The sequence below is a fragment of the Salmo salar genome, chromosome 16, assembly GCF_965601325.2.
Source record: "Salmo salar chromosome 16, fSalSal1, whole genome shotgun sequence".
In the NCBI taxonomy this organism is placed as follows: Eukaryota; Metazoa; Chordata; class Actinopteri; order Salmoniformes; family Salmonidae; genus Salmo; species Salmo salar.
In genome coordinates this window covers 60479157-60497356 of record NC_138306.1, presented here as the reverse complement: position 1 = coordinate 60497356, position 18200 = coordinate 60479157, and the positions used below count along the sequence as shown (strand labels likewise).

At 46.2% G+C, this 18200-nt stretch overlaps 1 protein-coding gene across 5 annotated transcripts in view; it reads right to left on the bottom strand.

Moving 5' to 3' along the window:
* Nucleotides 1–1277: 1277 nt before the first annotated feature.
* The window catches only part of LOC106574114 (protein XRP2), a 38445-nt gene continuing 21522 nt past the window's right edge, over nt 1278–18200 (bottom strand). Inside the window, exons 3-6 of one of the 5 annotated variants that reach the window (XR_014380940.1) lie at nt 9133–9247; nt 6856–6941; nt 4084–5901; nt 1278–3970 (exon numbers count right to left, since the gene is read on the bottom strand). Coding sequence is in view for 1 of the 5 variants with exons in the window: in XM_082962803.1 (XP_082818929.1) it covers nt 5818–5901; nt 6856–6941; nt 9133–9247 (285 nt within the window). In the remaining 4 variants the exon portion in view is untranslated. Of the gene's footprint in view, nt 5902–6855; nt 6942–9132; nt 9248–18200 lie in introns of all 5 variants that reach the window. The other 4 variants (XR_014380938.1, XR_014380939.1, XR_014380937.1 and 1 more) reach the window with 4 other exon arrangements.

Sequence of the window (18200 nt, the reverse complement as noted above, 5' to 3'; positions counted from 1 at the left end):
GGCTACAAGCTATACAGAGGAAGCATAAATAAAGCAACAACTAAGTATTGAGAACAATATATACGTCACACAACTCACTTTGGGCACGTACACCATCCCACAAGTACAGAGAGATGAGTCCAGTTGTTGATGGGCAGAGACATGTTGCTCTCTGCCACTGCTTGAGGGAGACCGACAGTTTTGTGGACATGTTGCTCTCTGCCACTGCTTGAGGGAGACCGACAGTTTTGTGGTCATGTTGCTCTCTGCCATTGCTTGAGGGAGACCGACAGTTTTGTGTGGCCTGTATAGTGAAGAGGGTGGCCAGATGTCCGGCCTCCTAGCAACCTTGCAGGGCACTAGCCAGCAGCATCCCACTGCTGGCTTGCTTCTGAAGCTGTCTCTCACTGTTCAAATAAACCTACCATTAAAATTATAGACTGATCATTTCTTTGCCAGTGGGCAAACTTACAAAATCAGCAGGGGATCAAATACTTCCCCCCTCCCCCCCTCACTGTATATTGGAAACAGGAAGTTTCAGTACAATTTTATAAATGCAGACAAATAATTTGTTCATTTGACATGGTGAGACCTTTTTTTAGTGTCGTTAAAATGTATTATGCAAGAAATAGCGGTGGAAACGCCTTTATGCGGAAATATTGATACAATCACCATCATATCAAAGCAAACTTGGGAGGCACACGATGACCTGGGGTGGGGCTCTATAGCACGACTCAGGAAACCACGCAGTTCATGAGGCTACAGACGAAATAGATGATGGTGGTATAACTTCCGAGGGTGGTATAAAGCGCACAGCGATGCTCTTTTCCAATAAATCGAAGGTCTTATTCTGGTGACAAGACGCTTTACTGCCGTTTGGCAAAAAAATAAATAAATAAAATATGATAAAAATCGATAATAATCTCATCATGCAGACTAGTCCAGTGGTTCCCAAACGGCAGGAACTCAGTCCGGCTGTGAACTTCCTCTTGAGAGTTGTAATAGCACAAAGCACAAGGTGGTGCATCACCAGTTCCTCTTAGAGAGATATTTATAACTTGTCAGAAATGTCCAGATCAACCAGCCTACAGACCAGTTAGGGTTTTTACCACATAGATATTGTTGTATTTTTCTTGTCACTCAAATATCACAGGAATACACATTAGACAGGGGAAAAAAATGTATAGAATTCCAAGAAAATGTGCTTTTAAAACTGCAAAGGATTCTTCGCATCACAATGACAAAATTGTGTAGAATTGAAAGGAAATACGTTTTTTTTTTTAAACTGTGTGAACAGATGATGTTATGAACAGTGTTTAATCTGCAACAAGTCCATTAGGTGGAAACATTCCACTGGTGGGAAAATGTGGATATTTTCATTACGCGGATTCAAGAATATTCACATACAAATCAAAAAAAATAATCGCCAATTGGATGGAAATCAAGCTACTGAGAAAGTAGTGTAAATCAGAAACATGTCCCACAGTAAAAATCTCAAACACAACACATACAAATGGATTTAATATATTAGTAATGACATGTTCATTTGATTCTACAGAGATACAATAGGAAACATTTAGCAATACAAAAGTCCCAATCAGATCATTCCTTCAACGAATACAAATGTTAAAGTATACAGGCTGCTTCCCAAACGGCACCCTAGTCCTTTTATAGTGCACTACCCTGGTCAAAAGTAGAGGACTAGGGCACCATTTGAGAAGCAGGTATTTCATCACAGGGATGAGGTTGGGTCCCAAAGAAAACAACATTATCACATCCCTTCCTGTCTTCAATACATTCTAAATGCTTTCTATGAACATTTATTTAATTCACCCCCCCCCCCCCAAATAAAATAAAAAATAACATTAACTAAAATATGTGAAATAATTATTTACATAATGGGTGTAGTCTACATTGGTGTAAGCAAAGTGTTGCAGGTAGAAACTGTATCATGTGGCTTGAGGTGTCTATTTGTGCACACCAACTGTAGCAAAACATGTTTTCAGTAGGTCTCCTCCCCATTTAGTCCCACTTGCTTCTGTTTATTACCTAGTGAATACACCCCTATGTCCAATCAGCTATTTACACCAGTATCACCCTGACAACGTGTCTGGAAACAACACAGGAAACTCAGGTAACCACTAAGGAAGTCCCGTTGTCTTGCTGCTCAACCAAAACACACAAACAAATGGGTTAGTGGTAATCGGGAATGGTTGGGACGCCCCTACCCTAAACCTAACTTGAAAGACTTGCACACATGGCACCGAATGAGGATTTAGCGTTCGTCTGCTGATCGTTCAGCGCACTGCGTTTTTAGGGACCACCCTCTATAGACGTCTGACCAAAGACATATTTCACCTGATTCCACATGTGAAATCTGTACGCACTCGGTTCACAAATTACATTCAGAGGGGACAAGTACTCTGGGACAGAACACGCTAGTGCTGTGTCTGAGCGTTTAACCTCTAACCGAACCTTAACTCTTACCCAGACTATTTTAAAATGGCAACTTCACTGGGATGACAGATCCTTGGGACGTCCCAAGGATCCCAGATAGCAAGGACCCTAACAAATACCGCAGAGAAAACACATGATGTACGGGCTAAAGGTTCACCTAGGTACAGATCATGGATCAACTCTTCCCCTCCACAAATTCTAACGTAAAAAAAAAAAAAACATTAGTAGGGGAAATGCAAAACTGATTCAAGATCAGAATCTAGGGGCAACTTCACTCTACACCGATCATTTACCTCAATGGTGTGTGACACACACACACACACACACACACACACACGACAAAATTACCTTACAGAACAGCGAAGACCAAAATATACACAATATAAACAAGAAGAGAATACTTTCAAGAAATTCTAATAACTAATGAAGCGTTTCCTCCCTGGCTTTTTGCCCTGCCAATCTGGTTCCAATAATCAAAGCTTGATGAGTCGATTATTTGCACTAGCGGCGCTTTCAGTTTGATTGAACGTTTGCTACGTTGCTTAACAGCCACTGAACGACACGTTTCCCCAAAACGTTCTTGAACAGATTGGAGGTACATTTGCTCCGTGAGGTGGGGTGGAGCGGAGGGGAGTGGAGTGGAGCGGAGTGGAGTGGGGCGGGGCGGAGTGGAGTCCGGTGGAGTGGAGCGGAGTGGGGCGGAGGGGAGTGGAGTGGGGTGGAGTGGGGCGGAGTGGGGTGGAGTGGGGCGGAGTTGAGTGGAGTGGGGCGGAGTGGGGCGGAGTTGAGTGGAGTGGGGCGGAGTTGAGTGGAGTGGGGCGGAGTGGAGTCCGGTGGAGTGGAGTGGGGTTTGGTGGAGGGGAGTGGAGTGGGGTGGAGTGGGGCGGAGTGGGGTGGAGTGGGGCGGAGTTGAGTGGAGTGGGGCGGAGTGGGGCGGAGTTGAGTGGAGTGGGGCGGAGTTGAGTGGAGTGGGGCGGAGTGGAGTCCGGTGGAGTGGAGTGGGGTTTGGTGGAGTGGAGTTCAGTTCAGTGGAGTGGAGTGGGGCTCGGTGGAGTGGGGTGGAGTTCAGTGGGGTGGAGTTCAGTGGGGTGGAGTTTAAAGCAGCGTATTCTAAAGGTAGCGCTGCATTTTGAACCCCTCCCTGTTTTCAGCTGGTCGTTCCTGAAGGAAACCGTTTCATTGCATGTTGCATTCTGTTTTTTCCTGTCATCTCTCCTACCATCATTATGTTGATTAACCTGTCCTCTCTCCTACCATCATTATGTTGATTAACCTGTCCTCTCTCCTACCTACCATCATTATGTTGATTAACCTGTCATCTCTCCTACCATCATTATGTTGATTAACCTGTCCTCTCTCCTACCTGCCATCATTATGTTGATCAACCTGTCCTCTCTCCTACCTGCCATCATTATGTTGATTAACCTGTCATCTCTCCTACCATCATTATGTTGATTAACCTGTCCTCTCTCCTACCTGCCATCACTATGTTGATTAACCTGTCCTCTCTCCTACCATCATTATGTTGATTAACCTGTCCTCTCTCCTACCATCACTATGTTGATTAACCTGTCCTCTCTCCTACCTACCATCACTATGTTGATTAACCTGTCCTCTCTCCTACCTACCATCACTATGTTGATTAACCTGTCCTATCTACTACCTACCATCATTATGTTGATTAACCTGTCCTCTCTCCTACCTACCATCACTATGTTGATTAACCTGTCCTCTCTCCTACCATCATTATGTTGATTAACCTGTCCTCTCTGCTACCTGCCATCATTATGTTGATTAACCTGTCCTACCTACCATCACTATGTTGATTAACCTGTCCTACCTACCATCATTATGTTGATTAACCTGTCCTCTCTACCATCACTATGTTGATTAACCTGTCCTCTCTGCTACCTGCCATCATTATGTTGATTAACCTGTCCTCTCTGCTACCTACCATCACTATGTTGATTAACCTGTCCTACCTACCATCACTATGTTGATAACCTGTCCTCTCTCCTACCATCATTATGTTGATTAACCTGTCCTCTCTCCTACCATCACTATGTTGATTAACCTGTCCTCTCTCCTACCATCATTATGTTGATTAACCTGTCCTCTCTGCTACCATCATTATGTTGATTAACCTGTCATCTCTCCTACCATCATTATGTTGATTAACCTGTCCTCTCTCCTACCTGCCATCACTATGTTGATTAACCTGTCCTCTCTCCTACCATCATTATGTTGATCAACCTGTCCTCTCTACTACCTGCCATCATTATGTTGATTAACCTGTCCTACCTACCATCACTATGTTGAATAACCTGTCCTACCTACCATCATTATGTTGATTAACCTGTCCTACCTACCATCATTATGTTGATTAACCTGTCCTACCTACCATCATTATGTTGATTAACCTGTCCTCTCTACCATCACTATGTTGATTAACCTGTCCTACCTACCATCATTATGTTGATTAACCTGTCCTACCTACCATCATTATGTTGATTAACCTGTCCTCTCTACCATCACTATGTTGATTAACCTGTCCTACCTACCATCATTATGTTGATTAACCTGTCCTCTCTCCTACCTACCATCACTATGTTGATTAACCTGTCCTCTCTACCATCATTATGTTGATCAACCTGTCCTCTCTCCTACCTGCCATCACTATGTTGATTAACCTGTCCTCTCTACCATCATTATGTTGATTAACCTGTCCTCTCTCCTACCTACCATCATTATGTTGATTAACCTGTCCTACCTACCATCACTATGTTGATTAACCCGTCCTCTCTCCTACCTACCATCATTATGTTGATTAACCTGTCCTACCTACCATCACTATGTTGATCAACCTGTCCTACCTACCATCATTATGTCGATCAACCTGTCCTACCTACCATCATTATGTCGATCAACCTGTCCTACCTACCATCATTATGTCGATCAACCTGTCCTACCTACCATCATTATGTTGATCAACCTGTCCTACCTACCATCACTATGTTGATTAACCTGTCCTACCTACCATCATTATGTTGATCAACCTGTCCTTCTCCACTACCTACTAGTATAAAAAATATACAAAAATAATCCTTGGTTGTGTAGTAAGTTGTGATTGAAGTGTATATCAGTGGTGTAGTTGTGGTGTATATCAGTGGTGTAGTTGTGGTGTATATCAGTGGTGTAGTTGTGGTGTATATCAGTGGTGTATATCAGTGGTGTAGTTGTGATTGAAGTGTATATCAGTGGTGTAGTTGTGATTGTGGTGTATATCAGTGGTGTAGTTGTGATTGAAGTGTATATCAGTGGTGTAGTTGTGATTGTGGTGTATATCAGTGGTGTAGTTGTGATTGTCATACAGTGACTGAATCACAAGCCCATCTGCATGTCAGCAAAGTTGAAGAAGTTGTCCACATCTCGAGAGGAAGTATTTCTGTTGTCTGAAACAAACACCTGCAGGGAACAGGACAGAAAACAAGACTTACTTCACATACAGGAACTATTTCATTAGCTAGTACAGTTCTGACTAAAACTTTCAGTACAATTCATAAAATCTTGAGATCTTTTTAAAATTGTATTTTACCAGGTTAGTCTCATTGACATTAAAACAATAAATGTAAAACATTTTTTTTAAATTATAACCCTTTTAAATAAGAGATGAAACCCCTTTTTCTCCCCAATTTCGTGGCATCAAATTGGTAGTTACAGTCTTGTCTCATCACTGCAACTCCCGTACGGACTCGGGTAAGGCGAAGGTCGAGAGCCGCGCATCCTCCGAAACACGACCCAACCAAGCCGCACTGCTTCTTGACACAACGCCCGCTTAACCCGGAAGCCAGCCGCACCAATGTGTCGGAGGAAACACCGTACACCTGGCGACCTGGTCAGCGTGCACTGCGCCCGGCCCGCCACAGGAGTCGCTAGTGCGCGATGGGATAAGAACATCCCTGCCGGCCAAACCCTCCCCTAACCCGGACGACGCTGGGCCAAACCCTCCCCTAACCATGAAGCTGGGCCAAACCCTCCCCTAACCCGGACGACGCTGGGCCAAACCCTCCCCTAACCCGGACGACGCTGGGGCCAAACCCTCCCCTAACCCGGACGACGCTGGGCCAAACCCTCCCCTAACCCGGACGATGCTGGGCCAAACCCTCTCCTAACCCGGACGACGCTGGGCCAAACCCTCCCCTAACCCGGACGACACTGGGCCAAACCCTCCCCTAACCCGGACGACGCTGGGCCAATTGTGCGCCGCCCCATGGGTCTCCCGGTCGCGACAGAGTCTGGAACCGAACCCAGAATCTCTAGTGGTACAACTAGCACTGTAATGCAGTGCCTTAGACCACTGCGCCACTCAGTAGGCCCGACAATAAATGTTTTGTCTAGAGATGGCAGGAATACTGTTACCTTGGTTCCACTGAACATGTCGCTGGCCATGCTATTGCAGGCCTCCACTACCCCATCCCCATTCAACTCCAGGGCCGTCACTGGGCCTGTGGCAAGAAGAGAGGATTTTCAGAAATGCATTGGCCTAATCATCATAAGCACTAAATCAACTCATTAACACAATTCTTTCCTTCAGCTATGAGGATTTTATCCCCCCCCTTTCTCTTGGTTCAAAGGTCATCATACATCACAGAGAACCAGCAAACCGATTTACATTTGACATTTTTTTTTTTTTTTACATTTAAGTCATTTAGCAGACGCTCTTATCCAGAGCGACTTACAATAGTGAATGCATACATTTCATTTCATGCATTTTTTTTTTGTACTGGCCCCCCGTGGGAATCGAACCCACAACCCTGGCGTTGCACACACCATGCTCTACCAACTGAGCTACAGGGAAGACCGATGTCAGCCCTAGTCTCAAACCGAAGTCAGCCCTAGTCTCAAACCGAAGTCAGCCCTAGTCTCAAACCGAAGTCTGCCCTAGTCTCAAACCGAAGTCAGCCCTAGTCTCAAACCGAAGTCAGCCCTAGTCTCAAACCGATGTCAGCCCTAGTCTCAAACCGATGTCAGCCCTAGTCTCAAACCGAAGTCAGCCCTAGTCTCAAACCGATGTCAGCCCTAGTCTCAAACCGATGTCAGCCCTAGTCTCAAACCGATGTCAGCCCTAGTCTCAAACCGATGTCAGCCCTAGTCTCAAACCGATGTCAGCCCTAGTCTCAAACCGATGTCAGCCCTAGTCTCAAACCGAAGTCTGCCCTAGTCTCAAACCGATGTCAGCCCTAGTCTCAAACCGATGTCAGCCCTAGTCTCAAACCGAAGTCCGCCCTAGTCTCAAACCGCTGTCCGCCCTAGTCTCAAACCGAAGTCTGCCCTAGTCTCAAACCGAAGTCTGCCCTAGTCTCAAACCGATGTCAGCCCTAGTCTCAAACCGAAGTCAGCCCTAGTCTCAAACCGAAGTCAGCCCTAGTCTCAAACCGAAGTCAGCCCTAGTCTCAAACCGAAGTCAGCCCTAGTCTCAAACCGATGTCAGCCCTAGTCTCAAACCGATGTCAGCCCTAGTCTCAAACCGATGTCAGCCCTAGTCTCAAACCGATGTCAGCCCTAGTCTCAAACCGATGTCAGCCCTAGTCTCAAACCGAAGTCCGCCCTAGTCTCAAACCGAAGTCTGCCCTAGTCTCAAACCGATGTCAGCCCTAGTCTCAAACCGCTGTCCGCCCTAGTCTCAAACCGCTGTCCGCCCTAGTCTCAAACCGCTGTCCGCCCTAGTCTCAAACCGAAGTCAGCCCTAGTCTCAAACCGAAGTCAGCCCTAGTCTCAAACCGAAGTCTGCCCTAGTCTCAAACCGAAGTCTGCCCTAGTCTCAAACCGAAGTCTGCCCTAGTCTCAAACCGAAGTCTGCCCTAGTCTCAAACCGAAGTCTGCCCTAGTCTCAAACCGAAGTCTGCCCTAGTCTCAAACCGAAGTCAGCCCTAGTCTCAAACCGAAGTCAGCCCTAGTCTCAAACCGAAGTCTGCCCTAGTCTCAAACCGATGTCAGCCCTAGTCTCAAACCGATGTCAGCCCTAGTCTCAAGCCGATGTCAGCCCTAGTCTCAAACCGAAGTCTGCCCTAGTCTCAAACCGATGTCTGCCCTAGTCTCAAACCGATGTCTGCCCTAGTCTCAAGCCGATGTCAGCCCTAGTCTCAAACCGATGTCTGCCCTAGTCTCAAACCGATGTCTGCCCTAGTCTCAAACCGATGTCAGCCCTAGTCTCAAACCGATGTCAGCCCTAGTCTCAAACCGAACCAGAACCAGCAAACCGATGTCTGCCCTAGTCTCAAACCGCTGTCAGCCCTAGTCTCAAACCGCTGTCAGCCCTAGTCTCAAACCGCTGTCCGCCCTAGTCTCAAACCGCTGTCCGCCCTAGTCTCAAACCGCTGTCCGCCCTAGTCTCAAACCGCTGTCCGCCCTAGTCTCAAACCGATATCCGCCCTAGTCTCAAACCGATGTCCGCCCTAGTCTCAAACCGATGTCTGCCCTAGTCTCAAACCGATGTCAGCCCTAGTCTCAAACCGATGTCAGCCCTAGTCTCAAACCGATGTCTGCCCTAGTCTCAAACCGATGTCTGCCCTAGTCTCAAACCGACTATTGAATGATTAACACAGATGATACACGGATTGTCTGCAGGCCCTGGTCAAAAGTAGTGCACTATATAGGGAATAAGGTGCTATTTGGGACAGTCTTTGTGTTCCTTACCGTTGGTGATCCACTCTAGGAGTCCCTCTGCCTCGTTCTGGAACACTCTGCTGACATCCTCGGGGCGCATGGACACTTCCTTAGTCTGGATCAGCACAAACCCTTTCCCAGAGGCCTGGAGTTAATACAGACAGGAAGCAATGACACCGTTAAACCCTTTCCCAGAGGCCTTGGAGTTAATACAGACAGGAAGCAATGACACCGTTAAACCCTTTCCCAGAGGCCTTGGAGTTAATACAGACAGGAAGCAATGACACCGTTAAACCCTTTCCCAGAGGCCTTGGAGTTAATACAGACAGGAAGCAATGACACCGTTAAACCCTTTCCCAGAGGCCTTGGAGTTAATACAGACAGGAAGCAATGACACCGTTAAACCCTTTCCCAGAGGCCTTGGAGTTAATACAGACAGGAAGCAATGACACCATGAACACAAATAATATATGCCATTCAGTAGACGTTTTCTTCCAAAGCACTCATATCAGTCCATCTGGACTGTAGGCTGTTCTTATCATAGCCCAGGTATCAGACTGGTGCTGACTCACACACACACTCACCTCGCACCAAAGTAATCCTACCTTGTTATGAAAGAGACAGTAGGCCTAGAGTATATTTAAGAAGTGACGAAAGCATTCATGTGGATTGTTTTAGAGTTTGATGACTATACACATCCAATCCTGGGTGCATTATCCTAGATTTTAAAGTCAGTCCAACCAAAATTAACCATATTACACTAACAAATGTTGCTTCGCTTGCCCTTGCCTTTATTTGACATGTACAGTTGAAGTCGGAAGTCTACATACACCTTCGCCAAATACATTTAAACTCAGTTTGTCACAATTCCTGACATTTAATGCTAGTAAAGATTCCCTATTTTAGGTCAGTTAGGATCACCACTTTATTTTAAGAATGTGAAATGTCAGAATAATAGTAGAGAGAATGATTTATTTCAGCTTTTATTTCTTTCATCACATTCCCAGTGGGTCAATTTTGGCCCATTCCTCCTGACAGAGCTGGTGTAACTGAGTCAGGTTTGTAGGCCTCCTTGCTCGCACACAGTTTTTCAGTTCTGCCCACAAATTTTCTATGGGTTTGAGGTCAGGGCTTTGTGATGGCCACTCCAATACCTTGACTTTGTTGTCCTTAAGCCATTTTGCCACAACTTTGGAAGTATGCTTGGGGTCATTGTCCATTTGGAAGACCCATTTGCGACCAAGCTTTAACTTCCTGACTGATGTCTTGAGATGTTGCTTCAATATATCCATATCATTTTCCTACCTCATGATGCCATCTATTTTGTGAAGTGCACCAGTCCCTCCTGCAGCAAAGCACCCCCACGACATGATGCTGCCACCCCCGTGCTTCACGGTTGGGATGGTGTTCTTCGGCTTGCAAGCCTCCCCGTTTTTCCTCCAAACATAACGATGGTCATTATGGCCAAACAGTTCTATTTTTGTTTCATCAAACCAGAGGACATTTCTCCAAAAAGTACGATCTTTGTCCCCATGACCACAGTCTGGCTTTTTCATGGTGGTTTTGGAGCAGTGGCCTCTTCCTTGCTGAGCGACCTTTCAGGTTATGGCGGTTTTGGAGCAGTGGCTTCTTCCTTCCTGAGCGGCATTTCAGGTTATGTCAATATAGGACTCGTTTTACTGTGGATATAGATACTTTTATATCTGTTTCCTCCAGCATTTTCACAAGGTCCTTTGCTGTTGTTCTGGGATTGATTTGCACTTTTCGCACCAAAGTACATTCATCTCTAGGAGACAGAACGCGTCTCCTTCCTGAGCGGTGTGACGGCTGCGTGGTCCCATGGTGTTTATACTTGCGTACTATTGTTTGTACAGATGAACGTGGTACCTTCAGGCGTTTGGAAATTGCTCCCAAGGATGAACCAGACTTATGGAAGTCTACCATTTTTTTTCCTGAGTTCTTGGCTGATTTCTTTTGATTTTCCCATGATGTCAAGCAAAGAAGCACTGAGTTTGAAGGTAGGCCTTGAAATATATCCACAGGTACACCTCCAATTGACTCAAATTATGTCAATTAGCCTATCAGAAGCTTCTAAAGCCATGACATCATTTTCTGGAATTTTCCAAGCTGTTTAAAGGCACAGTCAACTTAGTGTATGTAAACTTCTGACCCACTGGAATTGTGATACAGTGAATTATATGTCTGTAAACAATTGTTGGAAAAATTACTTGTGTCATGCACACAGTAGATGTCCTAAAACTAACTTGCCAAAACTATAGTTTGTTATTAACAATAAATTTGTGGAGTGGTTGAAAAACGAGTTTTAATGACTCCAACATAAGTGTATGTAAAAGTCCGACTTCAACTGTACATTACAACAAAGCTCGTACAGCTCTTAATACAGGGATCTTATTGTAGTGAGATATTCCCAAACTGGGGTACGCAATTTCTTCCCATTGTCAAACAGTCCGTTTATATTTTCCACCGGGGCTATACCTTTATATACACTTGGGTGAGGTTTTTTTTCCCCCCTCGCCCGAGTAGCCTCGTTTCACTGCCAAAAATATAATGAACATCCAATCACATTAACGTTTACTCTCTCGTGGGAATTCCTCTAACGGTAGCCAATCTTAGCTGCTGCTCATGTTGGTGTCTGTACTGATGGAGCAAAAGCCATGACAGGGAGACATAGTGGAGTGGTAACGAGCGTGCAAGCAGTTGCTCCCGACGCCACGTGGGTCCACTGCAGCATCCACCGGGAGGCTCTTCCTGCCAAGGGAATGCCTGACAGCTTGAAAGACGTTTTGGACACTACAGTGAAAATGGTTAACTTTGTTAAAGCAAGGCCCCTGAACTCTCTTTTATTTTCAGCACTATGCAATGATATGATTTTTTTGTGTGCGCTCAGAGTATCCTGCTTTGGCAAATCCTGCTGTTAAGACACTGATGCCCTTTGCAACCACATACCTATGTGAGAGTGGATTCCTCGGCCCTCACTAGCATGAAAACTAAATACAGGCACAGACTGTGTGGAAAATGATTTAAGACCGAGACTCTCTCCAATACAACCCAACGTTGCAGAGTTATGTGCATCCTTTCAAGCACATCCTTCTCATTAACCTGTGGTGAGTTATTCACAATTTTTGATGAATAAATAAGGTTTTATATGTAAGATGGTTAAATAAAGATCAACATTATTGATTATTATTATTTGTGCCCTGGTCCTATAAGAGCTCTTTGTCACTTCCCTTGAGCTGGGTTGTGACAAAAACTCACACTCATTCTTATGTTTAATAAATGTATCGTATAGTGTGTGTGTTGCAGGCTACAATGATGGCAGAAAACAACATTTGAGAGTGCGATGACCCTGGTGCTAGAGGGGGTACAGCTGGAGGTTGAATGTTTGAAGGGGTACGGGAATATAAACAGTTTGGGAACATCTGCTGTGGTGGATTTTAAAGGTGAGGTCAAGAGCTGACCACAGCTTGAAGAAGATCGACCAGTTGGGTGCAGCACAACGACGACGCACCAACAGACTAGTAAACAATGACGACGCGCCAACAGACTAGTAAACAACGACGACGGCGCACCAACAGACTAGTAAACAACGACGACGACGCACCAACAGACTAGTAAACAACGACGATGACGCACCAACAGACTAGTAAACAACGACGATGACGCACCAACAGACTAGTAAACAATGACGACGCACCAACAGACTAGTAAACAATGACGACGCACCAACACCAACAGACTAGTAAACAATGACGACGCGCCAACACCAACAGACTAGTAAACAACGACGACGCGCCAACAGACTAGTAAACAACGACGACGCGCCAACAGACTAGTAAACAACGACGACGCGCCAACAGACTAGTAAACAACGACGACGCGCCAACAGACTAGTAAACAACGACGACGCGCCAACAGACTAGTAAACAACGACGACGCGCCAACAGACTAGTAAACAACGACGACGCGCAGCAGCACAGACTAGTAAACAACGACGACGCACCAACAGACTAGTAAACAACGACGACGCACCAACAGACTAGTAAACAACGACGACGACGCACCCAACAGACTAGTAAACAATGACGACGCACCAACAGACTAGTAAACAATGACGACGCGCCAACAGACTAGTAAACAATGACGGACGCGCCAACAGACTAGTAAACAATGACGACGCACCAACACCAACAGACTAGTAAACAATGACGACGCACCAACACCAACAGACTAGTAAACAATGACGACGCACCAAAACCAACAGACTAGTAAACAATGACGACGCACCAACACCAACAGACTAGTAAACAATGACGACGCGCCAACACCAACAGACTAGTAAACAACGACGACGCACCAACAGACTAGTAAACAACGACGACGCACCAACAGACTAGTAAACAACGACGACGCACCAACAGACTAGTAAACAACGACGACGCACCAACAGACTAGTAAACAACGACGACGCGCCAACAGACTAGTAAACAACGACGACGCGCCAACAGACTAGTAAACAACGATGACGCGCCAACAGACTAGTAAACAACGACGACGCGCCAACAGACTAGTAAACAACGACGACGCGCCAACAGACTAGTAAACAACGACGACGGCGCACCAACAGACTAGTAAACGACGACGACGACGCACCAACAGACTAGTAAACAACGACGACGACGCACCAACAGACTAGTAAACAACGACGATGACGCACCAACAGACTAGTAAACAACGACGATGACGCACCAACAGACTAGTAAACAACGACGATGACGCACCAACAGACTAGTAAACAACGACGACGCACCAACAGACTAGTAAACAACGACGACGCACCAACAGACTAGTAAACAACGACGACGCACCAACACCAACAGACTAGTAAACAATGACGACGCACCAACACCAACAGACTAGTAAACAATGACGACGCGCCAACAGACTAGTAAACAATGACGACGCACCAACAGACTAGTAAACAATGACGACGCACCAACAGACTAGTAAACAATGACGACGCACCAACACCAACAGACTAGTAAACAATGACGACGCACCAACACCAACAGACTAGTAAACAATGACGACGCGCCAACACCAACAGACTAGTAAACAACGACGACGACGCACCAACAGACTAGTAAACAACGACGACGCACCAACAGACTAGTAAACAACGACGACGCACCAACAGACTAGTAAACAACGACGACGCACCAACAGACTAGTAAACAATGACGACGCGCCAACAGACTAGTAAACAACGACGACGCGCCAACAGACTAGTAAACAACGACGACGCGCCAACAGACTAGTAAACAACGACGACGCGCCAACAGACTAGTAAACAATGACGACGCGCCAACAGACAAGTAAACAACGACGACGCACCAACACCAACAGACTAGTAAACAACGACGACGCGCCAACAGACTAGTAAACAACGACGACGCGCCAACAGACTAGTAAACAACGACGACGCACCAACACCAACAGACTAATAAACAACGACGACGCACCAACAGACTAGTAAACAATGACGACGCACCAACAGACTAGTAAACAACGACGACGCGCCAACACCAACAGACTAGTAAACAACGACGACGCACCAACAGACTAGTAAACAACGACGACGCACCAACAGACTAGTAAACAACGACGACGCACCAACAGACTAGTAAACAACGACGACGCGCCAACAGACTAGTAAACAACGACGACGCGCCAACAGACTAGTAAACAACGACGACGCGCCAACAGACTAGTAAATAACGACGACGCGCCAACAGACTAGTAAACAATGACGACGCACCAACACCAACAGACTAGTAAACAACGACGACGACGACGCACCAACAGACTAGTAAACAACGACGACGACGACGCACCAACAGACTAGTAAACGACGACGACGACGCACCAACAGACTAGTAAACGACGACGCACCAACAGACTAGTAAACAACGACGACGACGCACCAACAGACTAGTAAACAACGACGACGACGCACCAACAGACTAGTAAACAACGACGACGACGCACCAACAGACTAGTAAACAACGACGACGACGCACCAACAGACTAGTAAACAACGACGACGACGCACCAACAGACTAGTAAACAACGACGACGACGCACCAACAGACTAGTAAACAACGACGACGACGCACCAACAGACTAGTAAACAACGACGACGCGCCAACAGACTAGTAAACAATGACGACGCGCCAACAGACTAGTAAACAATGACGACGCGCCAACAGACTAGTAAACAATGACGACGCGCCAACAGACTAGTAAACAATGACGACGCGCCAACAGACTAGTAAACAATGACGACGCGCCAACAGACTAGTAAACAATGACGACGCACCAACAGACTAGTAAACAATGACGACGCACCAACAGACTAGTAAACAATGACGACGCACCAACAGACTAGTAAACAATGACGACGCACCAACAGACTAGTAAACAATGACGACGCACCAACAGACTAGTAAACAATGACGACGCACCAACAGACTAGTAAACAATGACGACGCCGACCAACACCAACAGACTAGTAAACAATGACGACGCACCAACAGACTAGTAAACAATCACGACGCACCAACAGACTAGTAAACAATCACGACGCACCAACAGACTAGTAAACAACGACGACGCACCAACAGACTAGTAAACAACGACGACGCACCAACAGACTAGTAAACAATGACGACGCACCAACAGACTAGTAAACAATGACGACGCACCAACACCAACAGACTAGTAAACAATCACGACGCACCAACACCAACAGACTAGTAAACAATCACGACGCACCAACAGACTAGTAAACAACGACGACGCACCAACAGACTAGTAAACAACGACGACGCACCAACAGACTAGTAAACAATGACGACGCGCCAACAGACTAGTAAACAATGACGACGCGCCAACAGACTAGTAAACAATGACGACGCACCAACACCAACAGACTAGTAAACAACGACGACGCGCCAACAGACTAGTAAACAACGACGACGCGCCAACAGACTAGTAAACAACGACGACGCACCAACAGACTAGTAAACAATGACGACGCACCAACAGACTAGTAAACAACGACGACGCACCAACACCAACAGACTAGTAAACAACGACGACGCACCAACAGACTAGTAAACAACGACGACGCACCAACAGACTAGTAAACAACGACGACGCACCAACAGACTAGTAAACAACGACGACGCACCAACAGACTAGTAAACAACGACGACGCACCAACAGACTAGTAAACAATGACGACGCACCAACAGACTAGTAAACAATGACGACGCACCAACAGACTAGTAAACAATGACGACGCGCCAACAGACTAGTAAACAATGACGACGCACCAACAGACTAGTAAACAACGACGACGCCCCAACAGACTAGTAAACAATGACGACGCCCCAACAGACTAGTAAACAATGACGACGCACCAACAGACTAGTAAACAACGACGACGCACCAACACCAACAGACTAGTAAACAACGACGACGCACCAACAGACTAGTAAACAACGACGACGCACCAACAGACTAGTAAACAATGACGACGCACCAACAGACTAGTAAACAATGACGACGTGCCAACAGACTAGTAAACAATGACGACGCACCAACAGACTAGTAAACATTGACGACGTGCCAACAGACTAGTAAACAATGACGACGCACCAACAGACTAGTAAACAACGACGACGCGCCAACAGACTAGTAAACAACGACGACGCACCAACACCAACAGACTAGTAAACAACGACGACGACGCACCAACAGACTAGTAAACAACGACGACGACGACGCACCAACAGACTAGTAAACAACGACGACGACGACGCACCAACAGACTAGTAAACGACGACGACGACGCACCAACAGACTAGTAAACGACGACGAACCAACAGACTAGTAAACAACGACGACGACGCACCAACAGACTAGTAAACAACGACGCACCAACAGACTAGTAAACAACGACGACGACGCACCAACAGACTAGTAAACAACGACGACGACGCACCAACAGACTAGTAAACAACGACGACGCACCAACAGACTAGTAAACAACGACGACGCGCCAACAGACAAGTAAACAACGACGACGCGCCAACAGACAAGTAAACAATGACGACGCGCCAACAGACTAGTAAACAATGACGACGCGCCAACAGACTAGTAAACAATGACGACGCGCCAACAGACTAGTAAACAATGACGACGCGCCAACAGACTAGTAAACAATGACGACGCGCCAACAGACAAGTAAACAATGACGACGCGCCAACAGACTAGTAAACAATGACGACGCGCCAACAGACTAGTAAACAATGACGACGCGCCAACAGACTAGTAAACAATGACGACGCGCCAACAGACTAGTAAACAATGACGACGCACCAACACCAACAGACTAGTAAACAATGACGACGCACCAACAGACTAGTAAACAATGACGACGCACCAACAGACTAGTAAACAATGACGACGCACCAACAGACTAGTAAACAATGACGACGCACCAACAGACTAGTAAACAATGACGACGCACCAACAGACTAGTAAACAATGACGACGCACCAACACCAACAGACTAGTAAACAATGACGACGCACCAACAGACTAGTAAACAATCACGACGCACCAACAGACTAGTAAACAATGACGACGCACCAACACCAACAGACTAGTAAACAATCACGACGCACCAACAGACTAGTAAACAACGACGACGCACCAACAGACTAGTAAACAACGACGACGCACCAACAGACTAGTAAACAATGACGACGCACCAACAGACTAGTAAACAATGACGACGCACCAACACCAACAGACTAGTAAACAATCACGACGCACCAACACCAACAGACTAGTAAACAATCACGACGCACCAACAGACTAGTAAACAACGACGACGCACCAACAGACTAGTAAACAACGACGACGCACCAACAGACTAGTAAACAATGACGACGCGCCAACAGACTAGTAAACAATGACGACGCGCCAACAGACTAGTAAACAATGACGAC